The sequence below is a fragment of the Paramacrobiotus metropolitanus genome, unplaced genomic scaffold (assembly GCF_019649055.1).
Source record: "Paramacrobiotus metropolitanus isolate TYO unplaced genomic scaffold, Prichtersi_v1.0 Parri_scaffold0000018, whole genome shotgun sequence".
Lineage (NCBI taxonomy): Eukaryota > Metazoa > Tardigrada > Eutardigrada > Parachela > Macrobiotidae > Paramacrobiotus > Paramacrobiotus metropolitanus.
In genome coordinates, this window is record NW_026570238.1 from 1415080 (window position 1) to 1434282 (window position 19203).

At 41.0% G+C, this 19203-nt stretch overlaps 5 protein-coding genes across 6 annotated transcripts; 3 read left to right on the top strand and 2 right to left on the bottom strand.

The window, feature by feature from the left end:
- Positions 1-177: 177 nt before the first annotated feature.
- LOC129585848 (uncharacterized) lies at positions 178-1370 on the bottom strand. Its single transcript, XM_055478729.1, has one exon. It carries the CDS (start codon positions 1207-1209, stop codon positions 418-420), a length of 792 nt encoding a protein of 263 aa, XP_055334704.1. The 5' UTR covers positions 1210-1370; the 3' UTR covers positions 178-417.
- Positions 1371-1903: 533 nt separating this feature from the next.
- Positions 1904-3948, bottom strand: LOC129585669 (uncharacterized). The gene is made up of 4 exons (XM_055478447.1): positions 3586-3948; positions 3087-3282; positions 2680-2873; positions 1904-2256 (listed from the first exon to the last, which is right to left on the bottom strand). The coding sequence occupies exons 1-4, from the start codon at positions 3629-3631 to the stop codon at positions 2036-2038; spliced, it is 657 nt and encodes a 218-aa protein (XP_055334422.1). The 5' UTR covers positions 3632-3948; the 3' UTR covers positions 1904-2035.
- An 806-nt stretch (positions 3949-4754) lies between these two features.
- Positions 4755-8095, top strand: LOC129585704 (serine protease 30-like). Its single transcript, XM_055478496.1, has 6 exons — positions 4755-5393; positions 5794-6221; positions 6488-6634; positions 6884-6964; positions 7188-7514; positions 7761-8095. Exons 1-6 carry the CDS (start codon positions 5237-5239, stop codon positions 7962-7964), a joined length of 1344 nt encoding a protein of 447 aa, XP_055334471.1. The 5' UTR covers positions 4755-5236; the 3' UTR covers positions 7965-8095.
- Positions 8096-8817: 722 nt separating this feature from the next.
- On the top strand, positions 8818-15985 carry LOC129585703 (ceramide glucosyltransferase-B-like). 2 transcript variants are annotated; one of them, XM_055478495.1, is made up of 9 exons: positions 8818-9485; positions 10843-11073; positions 12325-12703; positions 13191-13293; positions 13536-13637; positions 13849-14045; positions 14302-14567; positions 14788-14977; positions 15056-15985. In XM_055478495.1, the coding sequence occupies exons 2-9, from the start codon at positions 10964-10966 to the stop codon at positions 15647-15649; spliced, it is 1941 nt and encodes a 646-aa protein (XP_055334470.1). In that variant the 5' UTR covers positions 8818-9485; positions 10843-10963; the 3' UTR covers positions 15650-15985. The 2 variants fall into 2 exon arrangements, with proteins under 2 accessions (XP_055334470.1, XP_055334469.1); XM_055478494.1 differs by lacking the exon at positions 8818-9485 and adding an exon at positions 9693-9910.
- Positions 15986-16324: 339 nt separating this feature from the next.
- Positions 16325-18056, top strand: LOC129585892 (m-AAA protease-interacting protein 1, mitochondrial-like). Its single transcript, XM_055478794.1, has 5 exons — positions 16325-16770; positions 16844-16915; positions 17033-17162; positions 17396-17525; positions 17590-18056. Exons 1-5 carry the CDS (start codon positions 16618-16620, stop codon positions 17687-17689), a joined length of 585 nt encoding a protein of 194 aa, XP_055334769.1. The 5' UTR covers positions 16325-16617; the 3' UTR covers positions 17690-18056.
- The last annotated feature ends 1147 nt before the right edge of the window (positions 18057-19203 follow it).

The window sequence follows — 19203 nt, forward strand, 5'->3', positions numbered from 1 at the left end:
GCACTTTGCAGTGTACAAGTACAGTACTAACGTAAGCACAGTCTGTACTAATAACGGTCAGGTAACTCAGGTAATAGAACATAATATTGAAGTTGGATATTGCTAAATTGCTTGTTCTGCTATAATAAATTTGTAGCCCTTACAATAAGCTTATAATTAGCAGCTCAGTTTAGGATGTTTAGCCTAGCAGCTCTTTTGCTGATCTTTAATAATCCTTTTAAGTTTATTCACAGATGACTTGCATTTTGAAGGTCCACCGGTAACTTCATTAGGAGTACTCATAGACATAGTCATAACCAATGTAATGTAACGCAGTCCAATACGGTACCAGGTAACCAATACATTTATAATTTATATCCAGCTTTGTATTGTAAGTAATATCAGCGGGGAATGTCAGCGAAGACTATATGTGCCGACTTAAGAATATCTTACTATGATAATGATGATGATAATGAGGAGCACAAGCACAAATGGGAAACTGAAGAATATGATGCGATTCCTGCGTCTGGATAAAGGGAAATTGCGGTTCATCCAGTCCGCCACGGGGCGGCCCTGTGTGGCGCGGTTGCCCGCTCTCTTTAAGTACGGTTTACCGGTATCCTCCATCTCGATGGTGGCGGTGTTCTTCTTGGTGTACACTTCCACCAGATCATCATCGTCCTCATCGGCAAACTCTCGTTTATGTTTCATCTCGTGCATACTGGTGCGACTGGGCTCCACATGGAAATTCTGCGATCCATTATCGCCCATATAGCCCAGATTTTCTTTGTTCCCGGTGAGCAGATGGCGTCGGACGTTGCCCTCACGCTCGGCAAACAATCCCTCGACGACGGTCTTGGAATCCACCGAAGCATCACCGGTAATGGCGAAGGCGAATTTATCCCGTAGACCGTCGAACTCGCGCTGATGGACTTCGACAATATCCTTCCGTTTGGCCAGTTCGGCCATGTTCAGACCGAGCACTTTGGCGTTCTGTGACTGCATAGCGAAGGTATCGTTCAGTTCTTTCAAGTTGTTCTCCAGTTCACTGATCATCTTGATGATATCCTGCACGGCGCCCTTATCGAAGGCGACATCATCATCCGCATTCTCCTTGTGTGTCGGTGAAGTGGGCAGCTGTGCTTGCCGGTCAAACTTCTCTACGGCGCTGGCTAAACGGCTCAAATGGTGTTTCACTTCACCGCGATTAATGTAAAATGGATCGGCCATTTTTTATGAGTTGTCCTTCTGATTACAAATGTCCCCGTGTTTCAATCGCTCGCAAACCGTAAAACTATCGCAAATTTTGCAGGTGTATGATAAGTGTACGAAAAGTGTAGTGTATCGCAGAAATGGGGTCGTGTATTGCGTGGAATAGTTACCTGCCACTTTCTCCTTGTAGCGCACATCATAATTTACTACCTGTATTATCGGGCTTTTATCACAAGAAATTACACCAACCCGGCATGACTCGAACAATGCAAACGGTCAAAGGTTTACGATAATGCACATGTTTCCTGGTGTAAACACTGGTATCGTGCAGTGTAAATGCATGAGATCCTTACAAATCACCGCTTTCAAAATGCAAGTACTTACTGGTACTTACGATCGGGCAGTTACAGCAATCCCTTATCGGTGTCCGATTGCTGTTTCTTTCGTTCCAATTAAAATATGTAATTACGCATCTACCCGGGTAACTGTGATCTCTCGGAGACTCGGATTAACGCTACGGCCAAGCCCATGTCCCGAAATGTTTCGGCGTTCACGTTCCCATCGTTTTAAAGTCGATCAAAATGTTGCGGTATAAGTACCGTACTCAAATTTATAGAGTGATGACTGTTGTTTTCGTCATTATTGTGCATAGCTATATATTCAGATTCTGGTTGTCGGTGCCGAAATTGCGAGTACGAACTACGAAGTAAAGCCGATTGCAACGACGTTTTACTTATACGAGTACGATACACAAATGTTCTTTGATGCTCATATGTACAAATCCTCGTTCCTAGCAGTGCCTCTTTGCACTAACAACTGCAACAGCATAAAACAATAAAAAATATTAACAAGCACATGTTTTAGTTGATGTGCTTTCATTTTTCTGAGTGGCATCCGAAACAGGTGTACCGGCGCCTATCCGACCTGCATGTGTATGCACATTCTGACCAGCAGCATCTTTCGTCATAATATTATGGTAGATTTCCGTGAGCAATGTGTGAAACGCGTTTTCCACATTAGACGCATCCAATGCTGACGTCTCAATAAAAAACATCTTGTTTGATTCTGTAAAACAAATTCAAACAATTACTAGTAACTGCAACTACAGAGTAGAATAAGGAATTTCCACGGTCGGATTTACGTTTTGACTCTTGCTCATCCTACTGCATAGCCGCTCGTATGTAATTCTATAGATACCGTATAACTATCAGATATATGAAATTATTATGATTGTATATTGTATAAAAAGCTCATAATATGAAAATATAGTAATACTCACATTTATGCAGCAAATACCACCTTATACGTACGGTAACGTACCACAAACCAACCGTATGTACAATTTCTAAAGTCCAATACGAAAAAGGAATGTGAATATCAAATCCCCGGAAAAAGTACAGTAATTATAAGAAATTCTCCAAAATAAATTTATTGTTTACGGGTTTTATTTGTAACGCATCTATACTAACGAATGACCTTTCCCTGTACCTGCAAGCGCCTTTCCTTCTTCGATATTGACAGCTCGAAGGTGTTTAAGGTCACTCTTATTTCCCACCATTAAAATAACCAAATTATTATCCGCGGAATCTCGCAAATCCTTCAGCCACGACTGAATATTCGTAAAAGTGGGCCTTTTAGTTATGTCGTATACTAGAAGAGCCCCCAGTGCTCCACGATAGTACCTGAAAAATTATATGCAATAAATATGGACTGTTGTCTGTATGACAACCGAGAGCCTTCGAATGAATCTTCGGTAGTTAAAACATGTAAAATTTGCTGCAGCATATTATTCAATAATTTCAGTTAATACACATTTTAGATTACAGAAAAATAATTTTTCGTTTTGAAATGAGGAAAGTATATGCCAAGAGATCAATATATGCTCAACAACTTACGCACTACCGATGGCCCGATAACGTTCTTGGCCAGCCGTATCCCAGCACTGGACTTTAATGGTCTTTCCTTCTATTTGTACGCTTTTGGTAGCAAATTCCACTCCAATGGTACTTTTGCTTTCCAACGAAAATTCATTCCGGGCAAATCGAGACACCAAGTTTGTTTTACCAACCCCTGAATCTCCAACCAGAACAACTACAATAAAAAATGGAGCAAACGGTTTCACACAGCGGCACAGCTGATCATATCAAAAATGTATAGAAACGTGTAGTTTTACCGTGGCGTGGGAGCGTACAATTGTACTGTACAATAACAAACAAGAAGAAACAGTAAATTTACTTTTTTCAAATTTACATAAAAATAGAACGTTAATGTAATGTCCCCTTTTTGTAGTACAAAGTAAACGCTGCAAACGCAGCTATTTGTACCTATTGATGCATGGGCTGGGTATGTAATCAGACACATGTAAATTGCTAACAAGTACTAAGTAATTGTCACCTTTAAAAAGATAGTCATATTGTTCGTCTTTCTTTGAATTTCCCATACCACAAATCCAGTATGAGAGATTAGCGAAAATACTTCAGATTTCGTAGGAGTATGTCAGATGGTATCAGATAGTATGGCTAGGTCATTTACATAAACTGCAAATACTGTGTGTTTAGACAGATATCACAAAATTATTACGCAAAACGCGGGCAACAGATATGTATACTGACAGCGGCAAGCATAAGTTCTGCAGTATTTTTTTACGTTTCGATATTGCACAATTAAAAAAATTTAAAAACATCAATAATTCCTTATTACACAAAAACCATTTTGTAAATACAGTTGTATGGTGCGATTTGGCTTTATACTTGAATTATTTTGCATTCTGCAAGAGAGTGCATTCCAGAGGAGAAGTATTACGAAATTTGTTGATTGCCTTGGAAACACCATAGTGTTTTCACATGATGTTAATAACTAATTTTTAATTTGCACTTCGAGATTTATTTTTGAGCTTTAGAACAGGAAATGATAAGGACGATTTCGAAGACTAAAACATTCTTTTAATTTTACATAACAAAATAATTGAAACACTCTGTAGATTGTAGCAATGCTCCGCCAAACTTTAATTGTACGTGTGAACTATAGTTCAGTGTGATATGATAGGTTTAAACGGTACAATTTCTAAAAGTCGTTCATAAAGCGCATAACCAAGTACGACAGAAGAACAAGAAGAATGATAAGTACCGTTTGTATAAGTCGATGCAATGTTTGGCGTTAATAATCACCAGTTACAATACTTGACCGCTGCTTTTAAAAGCAGCACGATTGTAGTTGTAATTACTACTTACCAGCAATGTAAAAACGACCTGGAAAGGAATTATCCTTCTTTCCAGAAACTACAAAATTTAGGTACACTGCTAATTTGTGGTTTTCCGCTAACTCACCTTTGAAACATTGGAACACGGATTAAACACTATGCAACGCCACATGCCACCAGTTTCACCATGTAATCTATTCTATCATATACAAGTGTATGAGCGGCTTGTTTATGTTCAACTGTATACGTTTACACAGTTTGATCATCACTGAATATTGATTAAAAACAGCAGTTCTGTTTAACGTCTTCATAATTACATAAGAAAACGAATGGCAAGAAAGTTCAAGTTAGAAAAGAGCTTCGAGGTTTATGACCTTGCTAGTTGCTACACGGTTTATATTAACGCAGTCCAGTTACACACCATGACAATCTTTCGGACAAAGATCTTTATATGATCAACCTGCATATCGTGCGTATTATATTTTCGTTTGAAACTTTTTCTTTCAAGAAAACCTTGTGGCGCTGCATTTAACGCTTTTTTAGGTGTTTATGTATGTTTGAATAACGAATATTGCAGATTGTGTCCTTTACACCGCTTCATTTACTACAACGACAAGCCTACAATAGTAAAATATTTATTGATTGCCGAGTATGCATTTAACTACTGTATGTTTTTTCCCTTTAAGCTCTGCTGTTACGCTGCTGTGCTGTGTTTAATGTAGGCAATACATTAAACTATTGTTGACATCCCCTGGCCCTTTTCATAATTTTTAAACTTCTTTTAAAATTCAAGTCGACATTCAGCAGAAATTTCATTCTTACTGCCGCATCTCAGTTACCGCTGGGATGGTCATCGTAAACGGTGCGACAATGCTGTATTTTTTCGCTGGCCTGTTATTTTGTAATATGTTTATCACTATATTTGCAAAAGGGGATTTTAATGACCATCTTGATTTTCTGCATCCTACCCACAGCCTGAACCCCTCTAATCTGCGGATTCCACGTAAGTAATATTGTCAGGGTATATTCCTTTCTTAAAATTGTTCCTAAACTTGTAAATTAAGCAAGATGGCCTAAAATAATTGCAGCGTTATGATTTAATTAAAATGTTACTTGAGAGTACATAAACCAGGTATTTTTAATCCTGCATGTTAGGATAGACTGTACATGTGGCAGAAATTGCCAGTGCACTCAAAATGGGTCTACTGCAAAATTCTTTAAACTTATAAGCTTTTATTCTGTCAGAATTTTCTGTTGTGCATATAGGTAGATAACTGTTCCTGAGTTTTTCCAGTTGATGGTTTTCCAGATGAGCTAGCAACGCCTTCAATTAATTCAGTCGTATATATGTACGGGGAATGATAAAAATATCGCCTGTTATGACTCATTAGCGGCTGTTGCAGGATTTCTTGATTTCTACACCTGCATTAGTTCGGCAGGAACATTAGGAGTTTGTTTACCAGAACCCTACTGTTCTTATATGGTCAGTGGTGCCATTCTCGATCCGAATCCGACAAAAAGCTGCAGCCATACAATGTTAAGTGATTACGGATGTTGCACCTTGCCATGTGCCGGGAGCAATACAGCCATACCCAGCAAAATTCAAAGTCTGCCGATTACGGAAGTTCTTCCTACGACAACAACCCAGGGACCGGTGACCCTTAATAATGTCGCAGTGCAAGTGCAACCGGCATCGTTGGCGGCGCCACCCATTCGTTCCTCCAGTGCGGATTTCGCCAGCTGTGGACGCATAAATACAAATTTCCGGGAGATCACCAGGACGGGTCCTAGAGATACACAACTATCCCCGACAGGCAAATGGTGTTGGCAGGTCAGTGTGGCTAGAATATCATACAGTTGTCACTACGAAAGATCAGATTATTATTAGGTCGAAGTGGAAATACATAATATTGTATACAAAAAACGTATGGTACAAACTACAAACGTTATGTATAATTTGAATTACATTATCAGCGCGCGTGGTAATTTTTTAGCCAAGCTTAAGTGCTCTGTATTACAGTTCAAGGAAATCTTTCCTATACCGCAAATTAATAAACTAAAACATACGCAACATTTATCTTTCCGTTATTAATTCAGGCCGCTGTGATGGATAACAATTTGACTTTCAAATGTGGAGGGATAGTGCTTAACAATCGGCACGTATTAACGGTTGCTCACTGTGTCCAAAAAAGCACACCGGCCACACTATTAATCCGATTGGGAGACACTAACCTTCGGTCATCGGTGAGAAATTCTTGTTGAGTTGCCATAAGATTAGCAAATTTCAGGATCTTTCCCAGACTATGCTAAACTGCGTGTGCTGAAAAAACTTTAATTATAAATAGAGAAAAGCCGTGTACATATAGAGAAATAGAAAATAGAGAAAGCCGTACAGAAATTTGTTAACACCACTTAAATAACTGCATACTTCAACACTAGCAATGAGCTCAGCAATGTAGTTTATGTGGCGAAACTATATGCAAATTTTTTTAGGATGATAATGAAGACTTAATCGATATCAAAGTCTCCAAGATTTTGATACATCCAGACTATACCGGACAGAGCCCATTTCAGGTACTGGAATAATTAGTGGTAAATACAGTTCAACCAGGCGCCGGAGCGGTAACTAGTATTATTGTATTCACAGTCCCTACGGTTTTACACAGCAACAGGAATGACTAATTGTAAAGGGTTTGCTATCGTGATTGATACCATGAATTTTTAAAAATTTGTAAGGAAATTTAATAATTTGCTATAAAACTGACAGCTGTGCAAAACTTTTTCATATGAATTTTAGCATAACTTAGCCATTCTAACTCTGGATTCGGATGCCCCGACGAATCGCGATCGTATCTGCAGTGTATGCTTAATGTCCAGCAACAGTCATACTGAAATGGAAAGTATGTTTGCGCGAGGCAGTCCGAACGGAAGATGCGTAACAACAGGCTATGGGAAGTTGGAAAGTAGAGACGAATTCCCAATCATGCGTATGAAAGAAGTCCCGGTTCCTTTAATCAGTAATGACCAGTGCAGCAACATTCTGCAAGGACTGCTGGGAAACAAATTTATGCTGCCTGATACGTTCTTTTGTGCTGGTGGGGAAGGCTTGTCTGATGGATGTGAAGTAAGTATTGTTACGATTGATAATTATCGTTACTTTAATTTGTAACAACTACAAGCAGAATTATTTCTGCCACCACCGCTTTGCTATAAAATAAAAAAATCTTACAGTAAATACGTTGCGGACTATTTTAAGTCCACTTCAACCGCTAGAATTAATACTCTTGGAGCCGAATGACTTACCATTTACACGTACCTATTTCTATTTGGCCTGATGAAAAAAGGACGGGAAAATGGTTTATAATTGCAGTATGATGGCGGTGGTCCACTTGTTTGTCCGCTAAACGCCAACGGCGACGGTCCTGGCGCTAGTTCACCTGGATTGGGAAGTATCTTTGTGCTTTATGGAGTGGTGACTTGGGGAGTTGATTGTGGCAAAGTCGGTGTTCCCGGTGTTTACACAAGGATAACAAACTACTCTAACTGGATAGAAAACAGCATTAACACAATTTAATTTCACATAGTTATAATGTTTAATATGTTATTGTGTAATCTATGCACTACAACAGACTTGAACAGAGGTTATAAACTAGACGAAATAAAGGCATCCATATTTTAATTCCATAATGCATTAAATTGGCATTTCCTGCATAACTATGTTATACTTAACTTATAATAAATAATAATTGCATTTATACTGAAACGTGCGTGCTCAGGATGTCGGCAGACTAGGCACTACACGTGTCCCTTACTCCAAAATCCAAATGGCCCCTTTTTTAAAAGCAGTTAGAGAGGTAACCGATTAACATTGAATAACATAAACGGCAAATATACACGTGCATGCCATCATTTCAATCATGAATGTCCATATAGATAAAATTAAAAGTTACACCTAAGAAGAAACATGAAAGTTACAACAACGAAGAAATATGTACGCAGGTATAAAGCTGACCTTTAATTGTTTAGACCGGAAAGTCCGCCGCCAGCCTGCGGCCCTGCAGCGTCGTCGTTTTGTACGTTCTTTTTGTCTGCAGTAGTATGCAGTGACGCAGTAGCCTCATGTGAAGGGTAAACGCCAGTGGTGTCACAAGATCCTTTATTAATTGTCATCATGCTGCTCATGGCCAATTTGTAAAACCGGTTTTATAAAATTTGCACAGCGTTAAAACAGGTACAAAGTATAGATATTTTGGTTTTGCAAAAGTGCTCCTTTCTATAATTATTGAGGCATAGAAATCAGTAGTACTCCTGACAAGATGTTAAGTCAGTAAGTGCCTACTGCCTAATTGTGATGGCCAGGGGGGAAACACCGGCCAGCTGTCTGCATTTACTACTTTCGGAAGCGTCAACTTCAAGTTCATTCAAACGGCATGCACTTGACTCAGTCGACGGCTGGCAGACTACCGTTAAAAAACTGATCCCATGCTGAGCATACTCGTTCGCATTTTTTGGGTTTGTCCTGAATAAGCTTTTTACAATTTTGCTTATGTTCTTCTTTTCTTTATTTACACCCCGCATGTTCAGTTCTTCCACAGCTTGTTAGGATTCAGAAGTGTGTAGGAGTATACCAAATCACTATCAGTTGACGGTGAGTGGCATTGGAACAGCATGCAGGACGTTGATAGCGCTTGGCATTGGCATCTGAGCTTCTCGTGCGTTCCGGTCTGCTCTAGTTGGCCTGCTCAGTCGTTGATCCCCTCTTAATTTTGGACAGCATCCCGTTCAACGGTTCAGCTCCAAATTATGCTGGATTATGCGTGATGTGTAGCGTTGACTCATCTAAAGGATGACTATTGCTGATCATTCCCCTTGTAACGAATATTCCCATTTTTCTGGATTAGCAACTGCGGTGTCCTCTTGTTCATGCTCTCCCTGTTCTGCTGAGTGCGGCGGTGTGGTGGGTTGCGGTGAAGAGTCGGATGATCTGATTGTAGAGTGGCGTTTGCCTTCGCGATCGCCTTTCTACGGCCGAAACAACAGGGATCAAAGCGCACAAGTGGACGTCTCGGTTGCGTCACTCCTTGCCTGCCGCAGTGTAAGTCAGTAAGTGCTTTGCACGCAGACGGTGAATTTAATAAATAGTTGTTACGTGCATCCTTATCGGGAGAATTTAAAAATGAAAAACCATTCAGTTTTGCGATAAGCTAGGATTTTAAGTACTAGTCGGAGAGCGAGAGACAGAAAGGGGGCTGCGAGATATCGTAAACTCGCAAGTAACCGATAAGCGACAGTGGCAGTGTGTAGTCCAAATAGATTGCCAGCAGTGCCAGATAGAGAATTTACTGTAGATCAGCGTTTCCACCCTCTCAAGGATCAGGTTTCCTCTGTGCCCGTACGCTTGGTTTCTGGCCGTATTGACTGTTAGCTGGAGGATTCTGCACTTTGTCGATCAGATAATTACCGCTTGATCAACCTTGATTGCGGTTGTTTTGATGGTCTATTTTGCGCACGTGTGCCAGGGTGAGTCCATTAAGTCGATTTCCGTGTTGACGAATCTGTTTGCAGCAGTCTGTTTTACTCGTGAATTGGGCGTTTCACGTCTGGAAATTGTATTATTTCCATAAATGGACTGTTCTACATAATAGGAAAGTAGTCGATAAATATATTTAATAATGAATATCGCGTGCGTTAAGCCAATTTTAAAACCGTAATTGTGGCACTTGAAGAGAACATGCAGTCGATGTTTTCTTTTGAGCCACGGATTCGGGAAGTGCTTAGCTGGTTGGGAACACAGTATTTGTATTCCAGGCTGGAAGCTTGTTCGGCACGTTATGTGCAGGTGTGGCCCCTTTATTCGAGGAAGGTTTCGATGAAAAGTTTACAGTCTCCTTATTTCACATTTACGCTCTTTTTGCGTCATAATGATGGGCCGAAAGTACTATTAGCGTTCCGCTTACGATGAGGGCTTGGTTCCATGAAACACTTATTTTAATAACCATTACTTTTGCTAGTGTACAGATAGCTAAGCGTGCAATAAAATTTGCTGCAGCGCTCGTGGTAAATTGTTACCGGTGGTTTATAAAAAATATCCGTTTTTCCCATTTTTTGTATAGTCTGCGTCTTTTTTCTGCGGCAGTTAACGCCCGGTAAGCTGTTGATAAGTAGTGCGTTACTTTTAGCTGTTTAGCATTATTGACTTTTTCCGTTTTGGCATATCTAAACAATGAATCACTTGTAACGTTAACATTGCTTAACAATTCCATTTATCTGGTTTCCTGCTGAAATGTGACGTGTGTCAGGAAGTACGCATTTAGCAAAGATTCCAATACGTAAAATAGCCTTTGTAGGCATGCGATTTGGGATTATTTAGCTTGAGCTTTGTGTGAAATGTAACGTGATCGGAAGCATTCAGGAATTCTGAAACGTTATTGCAGTTTGTTTCCTGATTGCAGATTCTTTGGATTTTATTGTGCCCCGATCAGCAGGCTGTGCCGCACAAGCCGCAGCTGCCACAGGACGGTAATACGACCGGGCCGGGATCGAAGGCGGGAGGAGATCTCTCTCATCATATGAATGTATCACAGTGGGTCCCTGATTGATGTGGTGGGCTTGGTACTTTCCATAATCATAACTGTTTTCTGGATTGGCGTTTGGCATCTTCATCTGATCGGCATTATGTATGGGTAAGTACTGTACAGTGTTGGCAGCAGACTCGCAGGGCGCACCGTGCAATGTGGCCTCAGGGAATACACTACGAGAAGGTTATAGATTATTTTTTTCTTGTCGGCTTCGGCATGCAATCGTCGTGCCAGTTGTTACTTTGAGTCTCGTGTAGGCTTGTAGCCAATATAGGCCATTGAAAAGAGCCGTGCTTTGAAACAGTCACACAGCAGGAATGAATGAGAACTGAAAAATTCGACTTTTCTTCGAAACTGTTGGCATGTATACTCGTATCGATTTTTGTAGTAACGGCTTCCGCTGAAGCAGGATATAGCCGCGACGAGTCTGGTTCATTAATGCTCCTATACAGAAAACAGGAGAACCCTGCTGAATTTTGAACTTAACATTTTATGCACTGTTCGCTTGCATTGCTGAAAATATAAACAGAAGTAAATATTGACCTGGTTTATGAGTTCGCAAGTTATACATTAATATTTGTTACTCGTATCGCTCATGCATTTCGCCTATTTAGTGGCTACTGCTAGTACGTGCACCATGCCGGTATTATTGTCCATCCATGGTGGTCTGACGTCTGGTACGCTGCCAAAGAAATTCTGAAAATTTATTTAAAGTTCTGTATAATTAAGTACATCCTTAGTGTTATTTATGATTATTCTAAAATAGTTGATGCGAGTATAGGTAGTTTTTTTTGCAACAGTCTTTATAAAAGTTGGACAGGATATCTTCTTGTCTTCGTAGTTGTTAGGGAGGGAAATATTATTTTTCGTCTAAATGTTGTTTTCCATTAGTATCTATAGTTAGCGTTTATTTTTGTGTGCTTCCATTTGCTAGCTCGGTGATTTCAGCTTCCATCGTTTTTGCCATTTCTTGACAGTAGTTATGGGCTTATGGCTAGTGGAGCATAGTTTATTTGTGATATTCCATGATATCAACACACGGACGCATTTTGCACATGAGCGATTCGGGATGATAGCTGGCTGAAATGGGAGTTGCAGTCTCTACTGCCTGATGCTGCGCTTTAATAGCAAGCCGCAACCGTATCCCAATAATAAGCTGAACAAAGTGCGCCTGATGACTTCTACAGCCACCGAACGCAGATGCATAACATCTGTATTCTGTATCATGCCGATGTTATGTCGCATGTCTGGCATGCAGCTATGCAAATAGTCAGTAGACGGCAAGCCATTATGGACATTGTGCAAAAAACTGATTGATATCTCTTGTAAGTCTACGTTATTTTTATCATGTTGTAGGAAATGGCGGTTGCATCGCTCATCAGCTTTCCAGATTCCCGGTCGACCGGCAAAACCAGTGCGCTTAAAATCGTCCAGTGCCAAGGTCGGCCATAATGCAGTTGGCAGTTTTTCTGGTTCATCCTTGTTGGATGCCAGTGATAACAGTCAAAACCGCACCGACTCAGCCAAACGTGATCCTAGTCAAATACCTGCACAGCACTCTGCAACATCGCATACTATCGTTCAAGTGGAAGTCGCTGGTCAGGAGAAGGAAAACATTTATACCCTGTTTAGTGGCGATCTGCTGCCCGGTGTATCTATCCTGAAACCACTGGTTGGCATTGATCAGTATTTAATGCATAATTTGGAGTCGTTTTTCGTCATGTCGTATCCAAAGGTTAGTGCGTAATGGAGGATTAGGAAGAAAATCTAGTGCGTGCTTGACAAGGGATATATTCCATGTCAAGTACAGACTAGCTGATCGCTATGTGCTTTTAGTCATTTCCTCTGCTTATGTCAACACTTGATAGTTGATATCGTATCAGTGTCTCACTCACTCTTATTTTTGCTATTACTAATAATATTCATCAAGCCTTTTTATGAGCTGACTTGTGAGAGTGAGAATATAATTATTGTGTGTATTGTTTTAGCTTGCACAGTAGCTTTAAACTGCCATTTGTACCGTGAAAACATTACAATCTATATGCTCTGGTAGCAGTGGTATGCAAGCGAAAATAGGCACTAATGGTGGAACGGATAACTGTAATCGCAACGCTGCGAATTCTCAAAAAAATAATTTAAAAAATCTCTTTGTTGAATTAATTTGTCGCTTTATTTCTCGTTTCTTTTTGTTCTGATTTTTATGCATATTTTTTCTTCCCCAGTTCGAGCTGCTGTTTTGTGTGACGGATGAATCGGACCCTGCTGTGATGATTGTGCAAAGCCTAATGAAAAAGTATCCCTGTGTGGATGCGCGAATATTTATTGGTAAGTGTTGTTAGCGTCGTCTACATAATTCGAGCAGTAATTCTAAGGTATCAAGTTCGCTTGTAATTTAATTAATACAACATTTGCATGTCTCAAAATAAAAGGGTGATGCTGTTTAAAAGCATGATAGATTGATACAGTGCTGGTTTAGTCTCTACTAACAATCACATACCTAACCATAAGTTGGAGGCATTTGCTACTTACTGATTTGACCAGAAACTTGCATATTAATGGCTTCACAGGTGGCGAACATGTTGGTGTCAATCCAAAAATCAACAACATGATGCCAGGATATCGTGCTTCGAAATACGAGCTGGTTCTTGTTTCCGACAGTGGAATTTCGAGTAGGTGGGTTTTTGTTGTGGAATCCGGTTTTCAGTCAAAGGTGTCAGGTAGTTACTTTACGCTTCCTGAAACTGGCTGCCGCATGACGTGTACCGAGTGCATTGTATGGTTGGGAGAGCATCAGTACTTCGTGCAAGGCAGTGCTCTGATAACCGGCGTTAGCTACCAGATGTTCGCTTTTTTACATAACTGATTTATGAATTATCGCAGTGCGCGATGATACGTTACTGGATATGGTTTACACGATGCTGAAACCCGAAATGGACCGGGATCAGCCAGAAAGTCGTTTGCGCCGCCTGTGGAATTGGCTCCGTAATCGTGGACCTTCTCATGGCGTCGGATTAGTGCATCAGATGCCTTTCTGCTTAGATCGAGACGAGCTGGGCTTTCCCGCGTGTTTAGAAAAGGCAAATAAAGCAACTACTTTTGTCATTTGTACTTCGAGTAACTTATGCTTAATCAGGATCATATTGTTAATATTAGTGTGGTAATAGATGTTGATAACATTGATTAGGTATCGCTGCGTTTTCGCATCGTAATACTGATTGCGAGTTTACAGTTAATGCTAACAGATGCCATCATTAATACGTTGAAGAGTCATAACTGAAGCTGGAATTAATGTGGATGTTTACAACATAATTGCAATGTCATCCCACACTGCAGGTTTACTTTGGAACTGCACATGCCCGCATCTACCTGTCAGCGGATTGCGTGGGCATAAACTGCCCAACGGGCATGTCAGCTCTGATGCGCAAGAACCTCTTGGAAAATAAAGGCGGAATGGGAGCGTTTGGACAGTACCTTGCAGAAGATTATTTTTTCGCTAAAGCCATGACCGATCAGGGTTGGGTTGTATGCATTTCTTCTCAGCCCGCTTGGCAGAATTCCGCTGTTTGCCATCTTGCACATTTTCAAGGTCGCCTTGAGCGGTAAGAACCTGTGTTCTCTGATCATTACTTTATAGTTTATATCTAACTTAGTGATTCCCCGCTATAAAGAAACTTCGGTTAAATGTTTAACCAGTTGTCTGGGAAAATATTGTTGTTGCACCCTGGCGCATTGGGTTAGCTTCTTGAGAAAGGTTTCCCCAGACGGCTAGAAATTGTTCAACATCATTCTGCGTATTTACGAAGTTGACCACGTTATTAGGTGGGCAAAGTTGCGGTTTGCAATGGTGCCAGTTGCCACATTGTTGGAACCATTCCAGGAGTGCTTATTACTGGGACTCATCGCATCATTCGCTGTATCTTTCCTGTTCGCCCTGTCAGCCCTAGGTGTCTTTCTGGTGCATGTTATAACATGGTTTCTGCTTGACTGGATTTTGCTCAACGTTGTTCAGGTTCGTATTTTGCTGTTTTGGTCTAGAGGGTGTAAAAACATATTCAGTGTGACATAAATACAGTGGCAAAATTTGTAGAATGGGCGACTGAAGTATAGCAAGCTGGATTTTATAATCAGCTGGATCTTCCGGGAAGCGACATGCTTCTTAATGTTTGCTAAGGCCATCCTCAACCCCCGGATACAATGGAAAAGTGGTTTTTATCGACTGAAATGGGGTGGTCATGCTGAGCTAGTTAAGACCCCGATGGAGGAAGTCTATGGGACACCTGTTGTGGTTAGCAGTGATGATCTTGTGCCAAAGAGTGCCGTGCAGTTTTCCGATTCCGAACACACTTCCTATGTCAGAGATAGATTATTATTATCACAGCAAAGGGATCGTGCGGAAACTTTCTGCAATGAGAAAGATATTGATTTGCTTCAGATTCGTGATTCTCCCGATTATTCTTCTTCCGATATGCTGTCGCCTCCTTCCACAAAGTCTTCGATTAACCGAAGTCGGCACATTCGCTCCCGCTCATTACCACAAAGGAATAATATTTTTTCGTTTTTCAGTAATATTTCGAACAGGTTGACCAGGTCGGGCTATGGGGATGGCTCCATACGATCAACCTGTGATGACATGATGACAAACCAGTTTTCATTCCGCTCGGCAACTGATAGATATGTATGATCTTTTTTAAAAATCTGGTCACTTTGCGGAGTCTGCTATGTTGATATAGTATTGGTTTTTGTGGTACAACCGTGTTTTTGGTTACGAGTATTTAATGATTATTTTTACTGGCACGATTTGGCTGGGGACGGTGGGTGAATTGCTTTCCATTAATTTGATTGTTACCGCCAGTTAAAACTTCGATTGTGTTTTTTCGAATTTATTGATCTTTGACTATATTGGGTTGTTTTATGTATTTGTATATTTAACTGTAACGTGTCAGTACTGCAGTACCGCTGTCGGTATGAGTTGTTGATTGTTACTGACCAGTTCTTTGGAGTAAATTTATTTCTGTATCATACTCACCGTCAGTATTTCTGTAGTACTGTACTCTTACGATAAGTAGCCGTTGGATTTCCTATGGAGATATGCTTTACAATGGGAACACTTCTTACAGTTAATAGTGAACTTGTTATACTTGCCACAAAACGTTTGCGATTTCACACACTAAGCCGCTTTCGCATTTTGCGGTTTTCTAAATACGATAAATAGTGATAACTGATAAGTCTTGGAGATTCCAAGTTTAAGGTGTTCTAGAGGTCAAAAGTACCCATTGAGTTCCTTGAAGAATTTTCATAAATTAGCACGCTGTCACAAACCACGAGGTGCAAACGCTCTGTACGTTACAGAACATTACGAAGAGTCTGTTGTTGAAGTGACTTCCATCTGAAGAAACCCAGTTTGAGGCAATGGGCAGTTGGGCACTCACTGGCCGTTTTCATTTTTGACAACAGTGCCTACCGCCGCCCAGTGTTGCCATTCCGTGGGTTTCGAAGCACACTCAAGGCTCAAGCAAACCATAATAAACCGCACACCATAATGGCTCAATTCTAGCCTGCATCCAAAAAGGCAGAAACTTACAATTTTTCTGGTTTCTTATTGTTGACATCACTTTCCCAGTGGAAAGTGTTACCTATAAATAAGGCAGAATGGTTATCACGCGAATTATGCCAGGAGCGAAGAAGATCGTTTGGCCTTCGTTCTTTAACAGTGTGCGGAACTGGGTCCAGACGGCGTTCATTATTCGTCCTCATTTCGATCGAGAGTTTTCCTTGCAAAATTTTGACCGAGGCGCACGACAGGTACGCAAATGTTCGCGTAGGCTTATTAAATAGCACGGTCGTGGGAGTTATCTGGTGTATCTGTTTTTTGCAGGCATTTCTGAGCGTATCTGAGCGGCTTTCCGAAGGGGATGCGGAGTCTTTGAAAGGCTTGGTGACTGACGAGGTGCCTACGAAAATTTGCTCACTGTAGCAGTGTAGCGCTTTGCGATAATGTTGGTTATCGTCTTGAATCCGTTAGAAAGCAAAATGCCACATGTCATGTCAACGTTATCCTTTATAGGTCCAGGATGGTTTGAAAAAGGCTGCAGCGACGTGGACTGCGGAAGACCGTCAAAAATTCAAACTGGATGAATCCGATATATATCTCAGTTTCATTTACCAAGTGGGGATTATAATGCCAGAAAAAACGTGTAAGTCGCCGTAATAGGTTGGCTTTTGAGTTTTGCTCATAGTTTTTTTCGGTAGGTTTAGTGGACTTATAGGAAAAATGATTAAATTTAAGTGGTATCGATGCAAGTTCACTAAGTTGCTCGAGTGCAAGCAAAAAATTGTTTTAGTCGTTTTTTTTTGCAGTTTACTACAGCATTTATACGTACTTCACAGTATTAAGCGTAATAGTAAGTGTTATTACGCTTTATTGTAGCCGAACAACGCTGGGTGGAAATTATGGCAGTATTTCATACTTTGCGTGGATTCCGTGAGTTGCAAAAGCAAAACATTGATGTACAGGATCTGCAAAAAAACACCGACAGGTTTCTTTTTGGGAATTTCAGGTGACTTACCGGTACATGACTTTTTGTCGCGCTGTTGGATGCTGTTACTTATCGTTTCTTCCAGGTTTTCGAGAAATTTCAGCAAAGGTATTAATCTGGACGAATCTGAATGGATCATCAATTATATAAACTATTTTACTCCCGAAAACGAAAGCAAGATATAACTGCGGATTTCTTTCGGCCCATTAACAATTTGATAACCTTCTGGCCTGACGGTTAGCACTTTTGGCAAAAAGCGTCGGTTGGCGCGGTTATTTCTTTGTACCGGTTCTTCTGTGATTTGGTGTGCATAGTGCGATTCTGCTTATTGTTTGGCCACCATTCTATTGTAAATAAGGACGCTAAAACTGTATTGTATTCAGTGCAAGAAAGAACAGTACTGTAGGGGATGGTGCAACTGGATCGCGGATACCGTCGAAAGCTCTTTTGTAGGTAGTTTTGTACGGTATTTGGACAGTGGACGTCCTTATCGGTTTTTTATATGCACTGTGCATTCCGCTATCCATTGCAGATAAGATCATTGCACTGTGATTTGCATTCACAGAATTTTTGTTTCTTTAACATGTTCAGTACGAGTAATGATGTGAACGCACCCACGGGCCACGGCCCGCCTGCAGTAGTGCATACTGGTGTTTTATTTCTGCTACTCGTAAAAGATAAATAATTATTGTTATTAATATTGTGTGTTAGGCACAGAATTGCAGTTCTGATAATGTGAGTACAGTATACAGCACATTTAGTACAGGGAGCAGTATGCTTCCTTAATCCTTAACACAGCTCTGTTTTTTTGGGAAGTGTACTGAGGAATTAGGAATTGACGGATGTCGATCAAAATTTCTAAGCGTCGCTTTGCACTAGGCAGTGCACTTTGCGGTAACTCGAGCAACGGGTTGCATTCTTCGTGGGCGCAGCCGTGCGGCGTTTCCGGTCAGTCAGACGCCCTGACTTGAAGCAAACTTAGCGAAGAAATTCCAATCACAGCCATTTTTACTTAAAACAGTGGGTTTTGTGTGGTTGTTTTTTTTTAAATTCGGAAATTTACTGGAGGATGCTCACTTACAAATTGCCGCGGCACGACGGTTGGGAGCTCCAGTATGTCAGATGCATGTGTGTCGGTGCGGCAGTACCGTACAGCTAGACAGTTTTGGACACCATGGACTGGTTTGCAAACTGGCGAAAGGAAGGCACGGTGTTCACGCCGTCTTGAACGAAGCAACCAAGCGAGCGCTGCGTTCGGCAAAAGTACCTTCGTCACTCGAGCCGGTAGGCTTAGACAGAGGCGATGGAAAGCGGCCCGACGGAGTGACAGGTTTCCCATGGAAGAATGGAAAGCCGCTAGTGTGGGATGTTACCGTGGCAGACACATTTGCCCAAACGTACATCGCCCAGACGTCCAGGGTGCCGGGAAGTGCAGCGGAAATACGTGAAAACCGGAAGTTAGGAAAGTATAGCGGGCTGGCAGACCGCTACATTGTTCAACCGCTGGCCTTCGAAACTACGGGAACATTTGAACCGCTGACGAAGAAGTTCTTTAAAGATTTGTCGCGAAAGATTTGTGACTGTACAGGCAACCCTCGCTCAGGGGAGTTTTTGCGTCAGAGAATTTGTATCGAGATTCAGAGAGGAAATGCAGTATCTGTTCTCGGTACCTTTAGTACTAGTGACGTGGTTGAGAAGG